Source organism: Diadema antillarum, unplaced genomic scaffold (genome assembly GCF_040938485.1).
Source record: "Diadema antillarum isolate AM-2024a unplaced genomic scaffold, OU_Dant_1.0 seq00000386_RagTag, whole genome shotgun sequence".
NCBI lineage: Eukaryota > Metazoa > Echinodermata > Echinoidea > Diadematoida > Diadematidae > Diadema > Diadema antillarum.
Window position 1 is genome coordinate 1,946,475 of NW_027271384.1, and position 19,665 is coordinate 1,966,139.

Here is a 19,665-nt window from a genome sequence, read left to right on the forward strand (position 1 = left end):
TCTTCTTCATCTCACGACATGCACAAGGGCGAGATTGAATTTCTAAAGCTCTCATGATCCCTCCTGAACCGTGTTCTCTTTTTTTTTGTCTTATTGCATTGATTTTCTTTTATTAATTCGTCGGTTTGTTTCCTTTTGAGAACTAGTACTGATCTGTTCATCTCTACCCTTTCTACCAGATCCAGTTATGTCTATATATGTACATGGAATCCAGTTTACTTGTGTTGACATGATCATTGGCAAACCCTTCTGGTTTTTCAGGAATAGCTGTTGTTATGCATGTCCATGTATACTTCTAAAGACATAACGAAAGGCCTATACTTGGATATGTTTATTAAAGATTCTTGTGTATTCAGCTTCAATTCTTATCGGTCTGTTTGCTTCCTTAGGTATGATGCAGACCAACCATTCTCATTTCCTGCTTCGTCTTCTGACTTGTAGTTAATCAGTTTGGAGAGTTTGATGAAAATTATATTCCACCGTTGCATTTTTTTTTTAGTGCCAGGAAGTGTCACTGGAGGCATTATTTTATTTTTTTTTTTCAGGATAGAGACCTTTTCATGATATAATAGATTGTTCAGCAAGATGTACAATTTTTGTAGCTGTTGTGTTATGAAAGTGTGAGGCAGTGACGTTACTGAAATGGTTATTGACTTGCTCTCAAAAAGCTGGCCTTGACCATTGGTCCTTGACCATTGGTCCTTGGTCATCTGTACAAATGATATGCTGCATTTGGTCATCCTAAGATCAGAGTTGTCGTACCTATCATCTTTGAGAGGATTTCTAGCTGATAAAATTCCATGCTCAAGCTTTCTGTGGGGTCTCATCGATTAAGCATCACAGACAGATAAAGCCAACTCAGGTCATTTCATTGGAAAACTTGCCATACACTTTTGTATGACTCACTGGCAATAAAGTGGTGTAAACTGGCTCAATTTGTTCAGGTTCGTTCAGTATTGATGGTTGAGTTGTTTTGTGCATCACAATACTTTCTTTTCAATTAGAAATTTCTCCCTGTGAATGCGTGACTATCTCTGACAATGTTCTACTTCATAAAAGCAAGTGTGTACAGCAGATAAAACCATTGTGTCCATTTAAACTCAGTGTTGCAATAGTGGTATTGATAACCTGTACCCTGTACTGAAAGTTTGAATATAAAGAGCGTTCTTCAGGTACCTTGGTAGTCACTCTGAAAAGGAATGAGATATATACGTGTACAGACATTAGCACTTTCTGGTATCCAAATAGAATGTCCATGGAATATATGGCTATAGTGTTACGAAGAACTCACGACAGGAAACGAAGACATTCTGTTTCAATGGCAAAATTGCTGTCCAGGGGCTTTTTCAAACTCAATTCCAGACATGTATTTCAGGTTTGCATCATGGTAATCTAAGCCAGGGATGTGAAATGACTGGACCTCCACCGAACGTGAAGCAATTAAGATGTTCATTTACATTGATTCCTTCGATTTCCTTGTGACTGATCTGTTAATGCCTAGTGTCTGTTTCATGCTACCCATAATTCCTCAGGACCTATAGGGCTTGAAATTCCTCTTTATCGTGTGTGTTGGGGCAAAATGTACATTTCAATTTCAGTCACCTTTAAATTACATACTGAATACAACATTAATATTGATATCACTTTTACTATAAGCAACATTCATTTACATCAATTGCATGGTGTCATGATAAAAAGAATTTTACATATATGAATAAAGCCAGAAGTTTACAGAGTTTGACATACACACACACAAAAAAAAAAATGACAGGGGAAAAATATACCAAGAAAAGTCAGCATCATGATATACATGTACAAGGTTGCCATTTACAGAAGTACATATAAATATGTGTGAGAAGTAAGAAGGAAAATATAGAAGGCAAAGATTTGAATAGATCGATTCAGTGAGAGTTAAAAGCAAAGATACACAGAGCCAGAAAAGCTCGGGCGGTTCTGGTGGGGGTTGGAAGGATAACCAGGATTCAGAAGGGTGCACAGATTGGAGAGGTAACGTTCCCATTGATCGCCTTCAAAGGTGGATACCAGCACTGTACCAGAAGCCATCGTTATCAATGCCACTCTGATACTAGGTACTATAAATGATGGTTCTAACACATTTGTCTTATTTGAATAATGTTGCTTGTGAAATGTCTGTGTCTGTTTGAATAGATTAAACATCACTCTTCCTGATCTCTGTGGGATGTTTCAGCCATAGTGGCACTGCTATAAAAGCATGACTGTTTGTCTCAGTTTCATAACAGGAAATAAATATTGCATCTACTGGAGGTAACCTCTGTACTGGAGGGTGAATTAAAGACCTCCCAGTCATCAACTGTTTCCTGTACAGATGTGTGTTGTGACAAACATCTTTTTTTAGTACTACTGTAAACGTGGAAATTTTCGCGGTACATTAATTTTCGCGGATTTCGCGCTACGCTCGGCTAGCGCGAATTCAAAAACGCGCGAATATATCTTCACAATTTTCTACGCATATTTTGAACGGGATGAATTGTGTGCGCTTCATCGACGATCCTGCTACGTAGTACAATGTACAGGCATGTTTACGCTACTAGTACTGTGCGAAGAGACGATACCCTAGATTGCTGTGTACTGTAGCATGCATGTGTGCACCGCACGCATCGATGCTACAGTCCCCCGTGACTACGGTACTAGAGTCACAGCTGTACTACGTATTTGAGTGCTTGTACTCGCAGTCGAGCCGCTCGCTACGTCGCTTGTCGTACGCTGGCATAGCAAGCTATGTAGCAGAGGCTTTGGATGAAAGCAGTGAATGTGTACTACAGTAAAGTAACCTGCTGCGGAGCGCGAATTTAAGAACCCGCGAATACGTTTTCGAGCCGCTCAGCGCGAAAAATTAATCGCGCGAAAATATTGACGTTTACAGTATTTATCATACGGTATATTTTGCAGTTTTTTGGTGTGTTTTTTTTTTCCGCAAGTCTTACTAATTCAACTCACAACTCACAAATATTTAGCATCCCATGTTACAGGTGCACTGTGTATAATTTCCAAGGCAAGAAATTGCTTACTTTTCTCTCTCTCTCTCTCTCTGAAACAAACAAACAAACAAACCTCATTTTTCATGCTGTTGATGTTCTCGATCATAAATTCAGCCACTTACAAAAATGTCTTACAAGCTTCAATTTGTGATGAATCATATTTTATTTGGCGTACATGTACATCTGTATACAATGTGTGCTCTATGAACTATTCAAGATGCTTTATTTCGGGGTGAGGAGAATTTTTTTTTATCTTCTTCTTCTTCTTTTTTTTTTTGTTTTGTTTTTTTTGTTGAGAGGGGCTTCCTAAAACTTTGCACAAGTGGTCATTAAAGTTGGACCACTAGAGGGTGTCCCACTCCAAACTGTCTGCATTCAGTCTATGCTCACCAATTCAGGGTTAGAGGGTTGTTTTTTTTTTGAATGTTTTTGTTGTTGTTTTTGGTTGGTTGGTTTTTAAGGGACCTCTCACTCGTGCAGCAGAGACAATTTTCACCAGATTGGGTAGAAATTGGAAAGACTGTTAAGGTATCAAAGATTTTGAAGAGGCTGTGTTCTAGGCAAGATTAGCTGACAAACTGTGCCAGTGTTTCCCATTCTGTGCACTGTGCACGCTTCCATGTGTCCCTCTAAATGGGAGTGCAGGAGAGAACATGAGATATAATTTGGTAGTGATGGTCACATTTATTGTCAGCGCTATTAAATTTTTATGGATTCATGAAATATTATGACCAGTCATGATCATTGATGGGGGCAACATTTTACAGTGCATCGAGGGATACAGTTGCAGACACGAGGCAGGGGTTTTACTATCTGGATCTTTAACTGACCACAGCTTCTCTGTTTTTCTTTTGTCAGAATTGTATATACATTATGACCATGTTTCAAGTGCTTTGAGAGAGTCAATAAATTTGATGAGTTCAGTCACATGAGATAGTAATGTGTCTTCAGTGATAATTTCATTTTCTTCACCATGAGAGAAAAGACAGTCACACACACATATGTGCATATACGGGTTAAGGCTTAAAGTGATTGTATGGTGCTCTCCTACATTTTCTTATTAACTGTCCTGCTGTTACACAGACCCAAGGTGACAGATAACCAAAAAATACTTACAATGCAACCGATGGGCATGGTCATAGCAGACAGTCAGTAGAACCATGCATTTTCAAATTATTACAGTGCAGATGTAACATTGTCCACCCCCATTGTCCACCCCAGAGCTATAGTTGTTCGTTCACCACAGTAACAGTAGCACTGTTGAAGGTCATTTTATTACTGTAAAATCAGAAATATTTGTGTGCATATAAAGACTTTACTAACAAATTTCTTGAGGGGCCAAAGATTCACAGAAGTAAAATACATCCAAAAGTGTTTGTCCACACAATGCGTTGAATGCCAGTGGGAATTCAGGAAAGTGCCATGCTGCAAAAGAAGCTGTCGGCTACAATTTACAAAAGTTTCATGCCATGAATGTTTCTGGTTTTGCAGTTTCTTGCTCTGCTCCATCAACATGAAGATTAAACGATGCGAGAGATATTTCACTCTGATCACAAAGATTTGTCTCTGAACTAATGGGCAGCTTCTGTCAAACTATTAATATCTCTTTTAAGTTTTTATTTATTTATATTTTGTCCAGTATTCCTCAGCAACTCGTCAGCAATGGTGTGTACGCGCCCAGGTGTGCCGTAGCTCTCAGACTGTCTGTGGGAACAGCCATATGCAATGTTGATAAGTCAGTTTATGTCAAGTTCAGTTGCGTGTTAGCGTGGGTGAAAGATAAACAAAAATAGATGCAAGAAAGATTTTAAAAAAAAGGATTGAATGAACTGTATACTTTGTTCACATTTGCCAAAGCAACTTTTTTTTCCAAAGTCAAATAGGGGATTAAATGTTTGGCATACTGTATAAAAAGAGGAACTCAAAAGATAATTTGTAGAATTATTGCTATAGTTGTGATACTCAAGAGTACATGTCAGCATGTGGCTAATGGAGTGCTATGCTGAGAAGAGTTTCTGATTTCAGTGTAGTTTCAGCTCATGATAATGAAAGTCACTCAAGGTTTTTACTTAATCTCTTCATTTTTTCTCTCCCTATTTGTTAAAGCTGACTTTGTATGTGAGGTTGGACTTCTCTCAAATTTCCCACAAATTATCACATACCATCCATAATTTGAAATGAGATGAAAACATGTGGTATCCAGTGGCCAGTCATTCATAGACAATGAAGTAGTTTTTTTTTTTAAATAATGCAATAATTGCCAGTATATAAATTTTAAGTTATAGGCCACCAGCAAGATGTGTGTATACAACAGGCTTTTGTTCAGACAGCGAAGAGTGTAGATAGTGCTCATTATCACAACACTTTCTCTTGCTTGATCTTAGATTCTGTAAAATATTGTCATAATCTGAAGCCAAGCTGGGCATTTGGATACAGATTCTCAGGGTATAACATTTGTTCAGTGTCATCCATAGTGGTGGTATGACATCAGAGCAATTGCCAAATATTTACCTCTCATTTTGCTGTAATTTGCATCTTTTATGAGAATTCATTTCTTCATCACTGTGAAGAGTGACTAAACCTGTGTTTCAATGAACTTTTGTGTATTAAAGATGAAAAAAAAGTGTGTTTGCAGTGTTGGAAGGGTGACGAAATGTGTTATCTGCTGCCAACACAAACATTTTACAACTGATAAGTTGAGAAGTGATGCTGTGGTGCCAGTCTGTACCATGCTGAGAAGCGAAACACCAGGTTTTGTGGTTCTCATGGCTGAGGTCATTGCCTTGGTAGATGTCTGTTGATGATCATGCTGCTGCGTGAAGAAAGGTGCGTCCAGGTGGTGAGAACAACCTTCGCATCCATGCAGCCGTCTTGTTGCATTCAACACTTCTGATATTGTAGTGACAAAGCAAAATACTGTTCTATACATCTTTGGAGATGATTTGCTCTTCGCGATTCAGTCGTTATGACCAAATTTGCTTTTCATCCGAAGTATTTATGGATCATGAAGTCGGTACGATATTGTTGTTTCTCCCTCGTGCTATTGTTCTGTGAAGACATTTATGGTTTTGTTTTTGTGGCTTCCACCGAGCCTGATGTCCACGGCTTCTCGTCTCAAGCCTGTGAATCTCTTGTCACTGTCTTTGGCTGTCTTTGTTTGCCAGGATTAGTACATATGCAGTGCTGTGGGCCAGACTAGAGTTTACTAATGCCAGATTATGAATTCTCCATTATCCTGCATCATGCTTTATATCCCAGAGGGAAAGAATGCCAGTTTCTGCTTTACTGTCTACTTTACCATGGCTTTTGAAGTGATTATTCCCCTTTGAAAATGGATGAGAATGTATTATGTCTAAAAGTGTGAATGTTCAGTTGCAATGATGCGAGAAATAGAATGAAGTTTTAGTACCGGTAATGAAAGTACTCACTAAATCCATAAGGAGAGAAAAATAAATGTTCGTGTCATTTTTGTTTTTCATTTCTAAAGCTTTTTCCCTGTTTGAGCCAGTGCCACAGTGTTAAGAATTTAATCTTGTGTAAGTTTGCTTAGGACTGCAATATCACCCTCCAAGTCATTTTTTTTCTTTCTTTGTTGTAGCACAATTTAACAATTTGCATTGTTTGTATACTTTGCAAGGGATAGTCTTAAAATATCCAACAACTCTTTTGATGGCATTTTAACCTAAGAGTGATTTTAAGTGCAGTTTGTAACTTTGAATTATGTTCTTAAATGTAAAGTTCTTTCTGTATACATTTGCACATGATTATCACATTTTTGTTACTTTTGTTAGATCTGTAGCTATGCAAGCGAATCCAGGTATAAAAGAAATGTTTTCTGTGGAAACAATCACAAGTGATGTGAAAGGAATGGAAGAAATGAAATGAAAAATGAAAATGTGTTGGCAGATAAAGTGTGCTATCTTCAGCTGATATGAATATAGCAAGTACTGTAGCAGGCACTTGTACCAATGTTCTCATTGCAATTTTTGCATTGTAGAGGTAGTCAAAGGGCAGAACATATGTTGCCTCGAGATAGGCAAAGATCAGTGGTTTCGCTCATTCTTTTCAGTAACTCCGCAGGTCGATGTTTCCATGTGAAGGTTTATGTTTTGAGTGCATCGTGAAGAATTTCTCTGTCATTGCATCGGTGCATGTACGTATGCTGCAAACCTACATTGTGCTGCCGATGTTGTGTTGTGGATATCATTGCTGGAACATTGTCGTCGGGGGGATACTGCCGGTTCGCTGCAAAGCGGCCATTGTCGAAATCTTTATTGATGGCATTCATGCATGACGATATCCTCGCTGTCGAATAGCCTTGGCTTCACCTGATGAAGTGAGGGCCCCAGGGTATACATTTCAGAAATGCAGCATGAAAAGTGACTCTTTCTCTGCCATCCATTTTATAATAGCAAATGTTTTTAATCAGCTAGTGCATTGCTTTAAACTCTTTTGCACCTGTAGTGACAGCCAAGTTGCTAGCTTTAGGGTGAAATGAATGTATTTTCTGTCATTAGCCTTATTGTAGTGCTTGAAGAATTCTCTGTATGCATGTCAGCTTGTTCTTACCCTTATTCTGTGGGAACTAGACATACCTCCACATCTAAGTACCATAGTTGAATTACCAAGTGATGGAAGCAATGGATTAAATTTTTTGTTGTATTGCTTCATTTCTTAAGTATGTTCAATAAATTGTACGATATATAAATCTTGATTAGAGATGAATATTAGAAGAATTCAGTGTTTTATGGAGACTGCACATGTGTGGCGCGGGGGGGGGGGGGGGGGGGTGAGAATTTTTTTTTTTTTTAAACAAAGTTATGTTGTTGTTGAGAAAATAAATAGCTGTATTTAGTTTATGAATTATGTTTGCGACTGGGTGGCAATCTTTGATACAAAAATTATTATATTATAATGTGATTATTATCAAAGGTAATGCATGGTTAATATGCTGAGAACAGGAACTTTGTTGTGTTGATATACACAGTGGTGGACTGGTCTTTTGTAAAGCCATACAGGGGTATTGTTGTCATGCACAGATGCAATACACCAGTGTATGACAGACTGCTTTGATATCTTAAAACCCCTGAGGACCCAGAGTTTTAAACTACATTGTACTATGTACAGTATACATAAACATGTTGCCAAAATGACTATTTTTTGTTTGTTTGTTTTTTCTCTCTTTTTTTTTTGGGGGGGGGGGGGTCAATTGGCACAATGTCTGGAAACTAAATGTTAATAACAGAGATTACCTGATCTCCTTTATAAATCTCCTTTGGTCACCATGGCCATCTTGTTGGACAGTGGCACAAAATTACAGCATGACAAGATTTACACTGTAGTTTTGCTGGCTAACTTATATTGGTCAACTTTGGTGGAATTTTCTGAATGCTTTGTAACAACATGGCAAGTTGAAGCAAGGAGGTTTGAGAAATGGATTTCCAACTGGCTGTAAACATTCAAACAGCTGTCAGTTTTCTTTTGACGTACAAAAGAATTCCAAAGGTGCATTTGTGACTCTGATGATCAGGGTTCGATGCCGCCGTCTGTCCGAGCAAAGAGATGATTCATTTTGAACGCTAACGTAATGTTGGCTATATTTTGTTTGTTTTTGTATAAAGGAAATCAAATTTCAGCTAATGATAAGGCATATGAATAAGAAAGTGACTACTGTCCAGGATTATGTCAAAAAGTGTAAATCTGACCTGTACATTGTGAAAATATTTGAACTGCACCCTTACTGGAAAGTCGATTTTATCATCTTTCTGAGCACTTCCGACAAATGAAGTTGATATGGTATACTGTAAAAGTGGAAATTTTCGCGGTGTTGAAATTTTCGCGCAACTAGAAACTACCTTGAAAATAAAAGCATGCGAATATTTTGCTACCCATATGTTCCTGTGCGTGAAGTCTTGATTCCGCGCAATTAAAAACACATGAAACTATTCTTACCCGGCCAAGCGCGAAAAATTAGTCGCGCGAAAATATCCACTTTTACAGTAATCTTCAAGTGTAGTTCTTTATTCATCTATATGTTAGATTAGTGTAAAAACATGTAAAGTCGGGCAACTTTAATTCTTATTTCATCAATTTTTGTGGAATTTTTATTCGCACTTCCCTGTGTCTGTACCTTTTATGTACCGCTCATGTTTCATAAGAAGGGACAGCGAAAAGTAATTACCATCATAAAGACATATCTTCCATTGAGAGTGATGAGTCATTATGCAATGACACATGAATCAATTGTCTTCCTATCTGTGGGGTAGCTCTAGTTTAGCCAGGGCTCGACACTAACGGTGGCCTGGTGGCCCGAGGCCACCAAAAACGCACGTCGGGCCACCAAAATTTCAGAAATGAAGAATGTGGTGGCCTGATTGGGCCACCAAAAAAGGTCAAATGTTTGCCTTTGGGCCACCAAAAATAAAAGTTAGTGTGGAGCCCTGGTTTAGCACATACTTCAAATATTTCTTAGTGGCGGCATCAAACATGGGATCAAAGGGAATTTACTGTTGTTACTCCATCTCTTGAACCTCCTTGGTTGAAGCAAATGAGTATGTGGACCTACAAAATGGATAATTGTCGAACCGGGGAGGTGTAAGAAATGGAGAGGAATCTCTTGGCAATTTGTGCAAATTTATTCGTAGCTTCTACAGCATGACAATTGAATGCTTTGCATTCCACTGGCTTTGACATTCTATTTTCCAAACAGCTCTTCAGAGTGCTTGGATGTGGAGACCAAAGAAGGCATTCTAGATTTTTGAGAATTTTATGCTGTATTTCAGATGAAATGTTGAAATCCTGTATGGAACTTAGTGGTAATGTTGTACGGAACAACTACTTTCAGTTTTTCTTCACATCTCTTGGAAATTAATATCCCGGACTGACAAAAATAGTATATTCGTATCCTATTTTAAAAAAAAATTAAAATATAGCCATCTTGCGCACATTTGTGCGTAATATATTGTTTGGCCGGCTTAGTACTTCAATGTTAAATCTTTTGAATGAAAGAAATGGCTAATGTGTGTTTTTGCATGTTTAGCAGCATTGTACAGAGCTTTATAGAAGAACTATTTCTACTAATTTTCTTCGTGTGTCCTGTATTCTCTGCACACTAAACAATTGCTGTTGAAAACATTGAAGGGACAGTGATATGTTGTATTTTAGAAATGATGCATGATATTCAAACGGAAATGCTGTCTTTTCTCAAAGCAGTTTATCAATATGTGCAATAACTCTTCTCAGCAGCACGGAACATGGCTGCCAAAAGAGCTTAGAGCATCTGTTCCTTGGGTTCACCTATGAAATATCAGTCCTTGTGTCTGTTTTCTATTTTCATCCATTCGTAATGTAATAGGGTAATTCCATGAAGTTGGGGCAGTGTCCATGTAGCATCGTGATATTTAAAAAATACATTTCAGCATAACTCAATATTGATTATGCTATACATTTATTGTTTGTAGGCTTTACATTTGCATTGAGGCCACACATTTTCCTGGAAATTTTGTGCCATTCAGACTCAATTTTGATGAAGTTATTAAACAATATGTAACAGTGTCCTGTAGCATCGCGACGTGTCCATGTAGCATCGTGATATTTTAAAATTTGGTCTAAGAGACAAATTATTGCAATTAGCTTGACCAAAATTTGATGCAATATGCATATATTTACAAGATGTGAATGAGATAGCTAAATATCTCAAATTTCCTGTACACAGTTTTAATTTAAAAAGAAAATTACAAAAAGTATCACGATGCTACGCGGTGTCCTTTTTTGTGACATTTGGTGGACACTGTGTAGCATAGTGATACATTGTGTAATTTTCTTGTAAAAGTAAAACTGTGGAAAGGAGAGTTAAGATATTTAGCTATCTGACTAATCTAGTAATTATGCATATTATATCAAATTTTGGTCAAGCTAATTGCATTAATTTGTCTTTTAGGACCAGATTTTAACTATCACGATGCTACATGGACACGTCACGATGCTACAGGACACCGTTACATATCGTTTTAATAACTTATCAAAATTGAGTCTGAATGGCACAAAATTTCCAGGAAAATGTATGGTCTCAATACAAATGTAAAGCCTATAAACAATATATGTACACTGTATAGCATAATTAGTATTGAGTTATGCTAAAATGTCATACTTTGTGTCCCAACTTCACGGAATTACCCAATAATGAAATAATTAACGCTTTATTAGCACTGTAAAGCTGTTTGTATTCACACTTCTTTAATTGTATGCCTGTAGGTATAAATTATTATGCACTGCATGTAAAACAAGATACTGCTAGATATTGCTTTGAGAAATTTATATCCTATGAATAATTGATCCAGTGCCTCATTGTTATTAACAATAAGAAAAAAATGTCTTTATCCTCTCAGTTGCAAAATTGCCCATCCATTTTCATGTGGTTTTTCATAACATGTTTATTCATGCATCAAACAATTATACAAATCAAACAAAAATGATGGGGAGAGCAAAATGGATGAATGGTAGAGACAGGATTGTCGATGTTGAATAGACAGATAGGAGACTGAGGCAGTACAGTGGGAAGAATGTGACTCTCCTGACTTGGTTGCATTTGTGCAGCAGAATGTATGTTTGCAGAGCTCTCTTTTAAAGAGTAGGGAAGGGGAGGAGGTGATGGAATGATTGCTGTGCGAAGCATAATCTCCAGAATGAGCCATTAAATTTTCATTTTCATTACCTCAGACATTTGTGTGAGCTAGTCACTCAGGGTGTGCTTGTGCACATAGTATTGTTATTCTGAGGCCCTTTACCATGCATATTTGGGAGAGTAACCCTGGGCAACTCAAAAGACTCTGACGTAGGTCAATCATCATTATTTTTTTTTTGGGGGGGGAAGGCTAAGTTCCCTGGGAAAGTGCATTGTGGCATGTTTTCCGACGATATCTCTGGCTCTCACCATGAACTGCTATGAACACAGACCACATTCACTTTTTTTACAAAATTTCCCTTTTTAATAGAATTGGTGAGTTTGTTAATGAATGCTCGACGCATGCACTTCAGGGGTATGACTGTCCATGCTTGTGTTTCGGTTTGTACAGGTGTGTATCCCGTGGGTTTTTAATTTGTTTGTACGTCTGAGGTTCATCTTGTCCAACAGCTTGGCTGGAGTAGCTGTACAGCATGCATTGTACTCTTTAGAAGCAGGGATGCCCTGAGATTAGAAGTATTACTATAATAAAACTTTCATGAATGTCAACGGGGACAAACACAGAAGTAATAGAAATGTCAAACTCTTTCATTGCTTAGTGAAAGCAGAGTCATTGTTGTCATCGTTAGTGTAAAAGTGAATGAAACCAAACTTTAGATACCACTGACAATGAAGGGAATAATGAAAACAAATTGCATGAATTTATTTTTCTTTTCCAGTAGCAAGCACTGTTCATTCGGGTTATGATGTGATGAGCCTCAGAGAAAGATAGATAATGCATGCTTTTCTTTGATTTGTTAGTTTTTCCCCAAGATGCATTGCCATGGACTACATAAGTGTCAGAAATGACGCAACGTCAGTCAAGTGGGATTCCTTGAAAGTGAAAGCAAGGAACAATCGATAATTCATGGCAATAGCTTTAGTGGCATGTGAAAGCATCATACATGATAAACACCAGTGCTAAGGTGTTAAGGAAACCTTTGGTAAAGACTTTCTGTACATGTTTGACAAGTACTTAATTATCCTCTGAGAGCACCACTGTTGGGGTTTTGTACTCTTAACACATGATTGATTTGATGTGGTAAAATGCCTTTGTCCTCTGCTATGCTGTTGGCAAATGAAGTGTGATGCCACTTCATATACACATTGAGATGCTAGAGGAAAAAGTAGAGGAAAATTATATTGACAGATTAGTGGAAGTATCATCAAAGTCATGGAATATGAAGTGTGAAAGGAAAATGAGTGAAGATTTCTGTTGGCCAATGGAAAAGAATGTGACATCATCATCTTAATTGCTAATCATTGTGCATGGTTGCTTTGATGAAAACCTTTTCATGAGAACATGTGAAGTTTAACATTTCTTGACTACCTACAGTCTGAATAAAAAAAAAAAACACCTCATACTATTTTGGTCATGTGATTTTACCCTGTTGTTATAGCCAATTTGAACGTGGTATGAAATTTTAGTCCTGCTGTTTTATAGAAGAAAAAAGTTGTAATGTTCTCACAAGCTCTTTCCTTCTCTTCCTGTTTCTTTCATTTTACAGATTTCACTTAGAGATTCCACGTTTGAGCTGTCCTTCATCAACATACCGGCCGTCAACCAAACCACAATGTGATGAAACTTGTCAAGAACCAACCTGAGGTGCCTTAGCTGAAACCCAAACTCAGAAATTCTTTACATGTGAGCAGGAGAAAGTGCAACAATTCCACACTGCAAGATGTACCCCCAGTCTGGTGCAGGCCATCAGGCTTTTCCTCGAGCCTCTCTCATTTCTGGTGCCCAAACCCAGTCTTTGATGTGCCACCCAACAAGTGCCTTCAGACGACCAACAGCACCATCTGTGCCTTTGGAGCCGGCATTCATGCCTCGTGGACAAATAGCTTCCAGTCCGGATCAGTACCGGCAGCAACAGTTTGCACCACATAGGGGCCAGATTGCAGGTGCCATGCTCCTTCAGCCTAACCAGCAGCATCTCTTCCAGAGTCCGTTTGTGTCGCGTTGCACTGGTAGCACTCAAGAGCAACTTGTACCAAATGATGCACGTCGTGTGGCTCCACCTGAAAGTAAGGTTCGACCTGTAGTGCCTTTGCAGCATCCACAAGGTCTCCAACAGCAAGTCTTGTACAATGGCGTTGCAGATCCCGAGTCATTAAACAGACAGTTGCGAATATTGCATGCCATGCATTACCAGGAAAAGGTCTCGGAGAATACGTTAGAGAATGTGAATAGGAGTGACCTTGTTGAAATGCAAGGCCACCAACAAGGGCAGTCAGAGATGCTCAGCAAACTCAGAAAAGCTCATGGTGCGGCCATTAACCTTATTCATGAAACACAGAGAGGTGGTCAGCTGATTCAACAAGTGCAACCCATACACCAGAAACAAATTTCTCCAGAGACTCACATGTCAAGGAGGCATTCAGCTACCCCAGATATGCGTTACTGGCATGAGGAGGAGGTTCACCTGTCACAAAGGCAGAGAATTGGTAGTTCGTCATCTCTCCAACCTTCTCATGCTTCTGCGCCTCGCAAAGTCGTATCTGCCATGAATGTCCAGTCCAGGATGAGCTCTGCAACCCAGCAGGATGTGTCCCATGTTCACAGGAGCTATCCACATGATGCTCGAAGGCCCTCCTCATCTTCTCAGCATACTTCTTCGAGCAAGGATTACTTTGTTGGTGATTGTGGTGGTGGCAGTGCATTCAGGCAACAAGCGTTTTCACCCAGTGAGCAATGCCCTCAACGCTTTGTAGCACAGAAGGTGATGCAGCCCAATGTTGTGCCTTATCATGCTCAGCAACTATGGCCTGTGCAGCATATCAGTCACAAAGCATTACCAACTCACAAAGTTCCAGTGTGTGGAAAAAGTATACCTGTATCAACACAGATGTTCAGTGTGGAATCATCTTGTGGCCTAGTGAGGACAGATGCCCTGCAGAGCAAAGGCTTGATTGCACAAACTGGAAGCACTACCAAAGTAGTGTCACAGCCCACAGGATATATGAAGCGGTCAAATTCTAGTGAGAGCATGATGCCTGTGTTCTCCTCACACCAAGCTCAAGAAGCTGCTGTCCTCACCAGTCGTGGAGGAAAATACAGAGAGCCAGGAGCCTTGAATGCTGCTTCCTCAAGGATTCAACAAAATTGTGCTGGTTATTCAATTAGAGAACTTTCAATCAAGCAGGAGCAAGAAGTTATGAAAGGAATCCAGAGGGCAGCTTTTCCCAGCAATGAGGAGATTGATCGTCCCGAAACGATTGTGACCAAACAGAAGGGCAATTTGCTGAGACATGCCCTGATGGAGAGCAGTGGTGAAAAAGAATCAATGCCAAGAATTGTTGAGGTCCGTAGCTTGGCTAATCCCAACCTGCAGTGTTCAATAAGTGGAGGTTCTTACATTGATCAACCCAGTTCTCATGTGCCTGTATCTAGTGCAAGTGGAAGACCAGCAAAGCCTAAATCTTTGATGATAAAGGCACATCAAGAACTGCAGGAAATGCCAGTGAGTGACCACAGAGTACCGTCTAGATCCAGCATGAACAGTGAAAGTGGCCGAAAGGATTCTTGGGACAGTGGTATTGAGTCACCCCCATGGCCCGACTTGAACAAGGAAAATGTTTCTGTTGGTGTGAAGAGACTACATTATCATCTCCATGAAGACAGACGTGCATCTAGCAGCCCAAACCCAGATCAGCAAGTACTCAATCCAGAAAATGAAAGATGTGAACGATGTCATTCTTCAAGACCAGCAGCATTCTGTCAAGAAAGTCTGGCGACGAAAGCGAGTAAGATGGCCCCACCCACGCCCTCTTTTGAGAATACCGCCAATTTGCAAGAAGAGTGTGATTCAGTTGAAACAAAGTCACAAGATGTGCAAATACCAAGGAAAAGAAGTTTGCCCAATGAGAATGTTCACCCAACTCTGCCTAAAAGGCAAGTACAGAGAACTAGCACCCTGGATACTGAAGTTTCACAAAGTGGAAAGTTTGCACCCAAAATCCATGAAAATTGTAAAAAATCAAGCATTGGTGGTAGAGATGAGCTTCCTCTTGATCTGTCACTTAAAAAGATTGCACCTACACCAGTCACAAGGGAGAAAGAATCAAGTGAAAGCATGTCAGAATCCCAAGAAAACACAAACTGTGAGAAAGTGCATGGATACTTCAGTGCCATTATGATGCGAGCACTGAAACGGATTTTGTCCAGCAGTGATTCAAACTTTGATTTGAAGGGTACGGAGACCCCACCTAAATTATCAAATGAGAGCAGTGATGAGGACTCAGGAAAGTACTTCAGACCTTCTTCTGTGACTATGACTCATGACAATATACCTAAGGTAGAAGATGGGGAAGTGGAGCATCCTACCACAAACTTGAAGGAGAAGCAGACAGTGAACAAGGATTCTTGTGTGAATCTGGAAACTGTTATTTGTACGCTCATGCAGCAATCATCAGAGTCATTCAAGCATGTAGGCGATGTGTTCCAGTATTTTGATGGTTTGATCAAGAAGGAAATGTTGAAAGAGCTGGATTATCAACAGCAGGGAACCGACGCCCCTATTGATTCTGCAGATGAAGTTGGGAAAAATTCTGATGCAGATGTACCCATGGAAGTTTTACAGAATGATGCTCTTTGCCCCAGCCAGTCAAGTGAAGCCAATGCTGATGTGTGTACCAGTAAGTCAGACTGTAACCAGGAAATAACTGCTGCAGATCTGGATGAGTCACAGGACCTTGTTATTGTGGAGAGCTCAATGTCACCTGAGGTGCCCCCAGACTCCCAAGAGCCTGAGAATGTTGCACTGGACACCACCATGGCACATAAAGTTGAGCAACAAAAGTCCATGCAGCAAGATTCTGCTGATATGATGAATATCTTAATTTCTGCTGAGAGAATATACAAAAGGGCAGCTGATGCTGCAGCAGAGAAAGCTGCCAGGCAGGCAGCCAAGGAAAGGGCTGTTATCTCATCACGACAAGATGTAACTAAGCCTCCTGACTTCCCATGTGAGGATAATCCATCTCTAATCATCGATGTCGAAGAAGACCAGTCGCCAACCCCTTCAAGCCCAAATTTGAATACTAGCAGTGTGAGTCGTAGTAGTACACAAGAGACTCAATCTGTGCCAGGTTGTAACACATCACAAGCTGATGTGCAAAGGAGCACGGGGCAGCCATTGGTCAAGACAGCCTTCAGTGGGAGAAAGACGGACCTAACTGGTGTTGCAGGTACTCAAGTTGTCTACGGACCCACAGGAGGTAGTGGACATCTCACTAAAGAGCAAGGAGCAGTTCACAGCCGTAAAAATTCAAATGAGTTATCACTCTTCAACCAAAAACCTGTGCAGAGTTTGCCCCGGACCCATAGAGCATGTGATCCACATACATCTTTGGAGGGGCAAAGGCATCCCCAAACACGTGGGGCCCGAGATTGCGGAAATTCTTACCGGAAGATTGCACCAATGACTGTCTGGCAAGCCACAGGATTGGAAGCAAACAAAATGAAACTCATGAGAGTCCCTTCAGGCAACAGTGATGCAAAACAAGTCCAGCCTGATAGTTCCGTACCAACTTCTAGGATTTCAAATGGCATAGAAATTCAACCGTCTTTTCAAAAGTCCCCCATAGTGCTCCTCCCAAAGATAGCATATGTTCCTGGACAACCCACACAACTTGTCTCACAGGAATCCTTGTTGCAAGCTGAAACAAGTAAAAGAGTCTTTGTTATCCAAACTGACACTGTATCACAGCTGCACAATCAATTTCATTTGGCAAATAGTACCCCTGCAAAGACGTCTTCAGTGGATGGTCATTGCCAAGTAGTCAACTTAGCAACAGACACATGCACATCAGGTACAGCAGATAGTAGCAGCACTGGTAGTTCCAATGAAAGTGACATTGGTCCATTTCGTTTGATCAGAATACCATCAAAGGATCCACCCTCCACAAAGAAACCATTTGTATGGGCGTACAAAATTTTCTACAAGGAGGCATGCTTCTGTGGAGTTGTTCGTTCCAATGTTCCGTTTGTGCCCCCACGAATGCTTCATGAGCAGATGTACCCCAACTGCAACTTTGATGACTTTTGCCATGCCTTACAGGACTGCAACATTATGCAACGCTACATGACTGTTCTGGAGCGTGCAGCACTCTTGCCCGACCTGAGAAACCACAAGATCTCCAGCTGCAAGTTAGTGTCCCTCGGCGAGTTCCACAAGAAATGGGATCAGATCAAAGCCATTATCAAGGAAAAACATTCACCCGAAGAGAAGTAAGACTACTGAGATCTAGTAGGAGTCATACACTTAACTTAACCTTTGACATGTCACTTGTTCTGCTCACCAACAAAAAATCGCCAGTGATATGATAGGCTTGGACAATTCCTGCTTCGTAAAAGAGTAATTTGAGCTTTTGTTGGCCTGGCATCAGCATATGGAGAGATCAGAACCCCAGAATTTCTATCTTTGCTTTTCTTTCATATTTTATCACAATGCATTTTACCATCATTGGAGTTGGGTACTGCATGCATCAATTTGGCAACATCATCAGTCTCTTGCAGACCATAAACAACAATTTGCTGGCCTCATGGCATAATTTCTGTCATTGTGTATATTTAGCACCTCAGTTTTCATGACCAGAAAAGGTGGAATGGCTGTTGTAAATTTAGCTAATTGTACGACATGTCTCTTGATGTATTTCATGGAAATTGTCATGACAAAGTCTTTCCAAGAGGCTTGTTCACAAACTTTTTACTAACTGGCAACTTGATAATTAGAAGAGGATAGTTTGGAATGATATGTTTGTACAATGTTCTCATCACTTACTTGGAGGGAGACAGTATATGTGCTATTAAGTAATGGGAAGTGAATTAGTGGAGTGAGATTGGGGTGATCATGCCCCTGTGTACTTTGTTTCTTTATTATAGGATATCTTGAACATTCCCTTCAAAATCTGGTACCAAAAGATACTCAGTACTCAATAGAAAGCAGTCGCTCATACTTGTCATTGCTATGCCATTCAAGTTTTTGTTGTTGGTGGGTTTTTTTTTTCACTCCTACAAGTTGTCACATAAATCTGAATACTTGTCATGGCCATGATGCTACATCATGATTTTTTAGTATCATCTTACTTCATATTCCCGATATGGTATTGATATCAGGCACTTGAACATTCACCCTCATGGAGACTATGATATGAAAATGCTGTAAGAATTTACGAGACCCTGGATTTTTCTCATTTCATATTGTAAACTGTCTTTGTCATATTTCACAAGGGCCAAATGGTATGAACATTATAAAATTTTCACACTCTTTTTTTCTTTAGAAAGACCAGTAGAATCAAATAAAAAAGACACCCAGCTAATCAATTGGAGAATGTCAGCCTTTCCAGATAGGAAGGGATGCATGTAATGAGGCAGAATCTTGTAGTGAAGGAACCAGTAATTATGTGTACCCACATTGTGAGAAGAGTTTTTGCACTCAAACCCTCCTTATATTGTTATTGTTACATAGCCTTTTCATGGACACTTTGTATGGGGCAGTAGTGTGTTCAGAGGGATGATTATTTTCTGCAGTGGATGATGATGATGAAAAGCTTGTAAAAAGAAGTGAAAGGGATCATATATTTTCGGGTAAGACCTAACTTATCTTTTCTAACATTTTTTCTTTTTGTGAGACTATGAAAAACTTCTCATGAAATATGAAAGAGCATATTATGATTCCATGAGGAATTCAATGTTTTATTTGATGAAAATATAATTGTTTTGCTTTACTTTGTTTTTGGGTGTCTCAGCCATTCCAAAACTGATTTTTATCAAATATACTTTAAATTCTTCATAGAATGGTATGCTCTGTGCTATTCCATACATGGTTTCTTGGTATCTCGCAAAAAATTAAGTGCCCATTCATCCTCTCCATCAATACTATACCATCCGTTGAAGAGAATGCATCAAAGAAGAAAAGT

General features: G+C 39.5%; 1 protein-coding gene across 1 annotated transcript; it reads left to right on the forward strand.

Moving 5' to 3' along the window:
• Positions 1 to 13,886: 13,886 nt before the first annotated feature.
• LOC139731839 (uncharacterized) lies at positions 13,887 to 19,404 on the forward strand. Its single transcript, XM_071642714.1, has one exon. It carries the CDS (start codon positions 13,887 to 13,889, stop codon positions 17,976 to 17,978), a length of 4,092 nt encoding a protein of 1,363 aa, XP_071498815.1. The 3' UTR covers positions 17,979 to 19,404.
• Positions 19,405 to 19,665: the final 261 nt, after the last annotated feature.

Coding starts and splice junctions, on each gene's coding strand:
- LOC139731839 (XM_071642714.1), top strand. CDS start 13,887: ATGCATTACCAGGAAAAGGTCTCGGAGAATACGTTAGAGAATGTGAAT.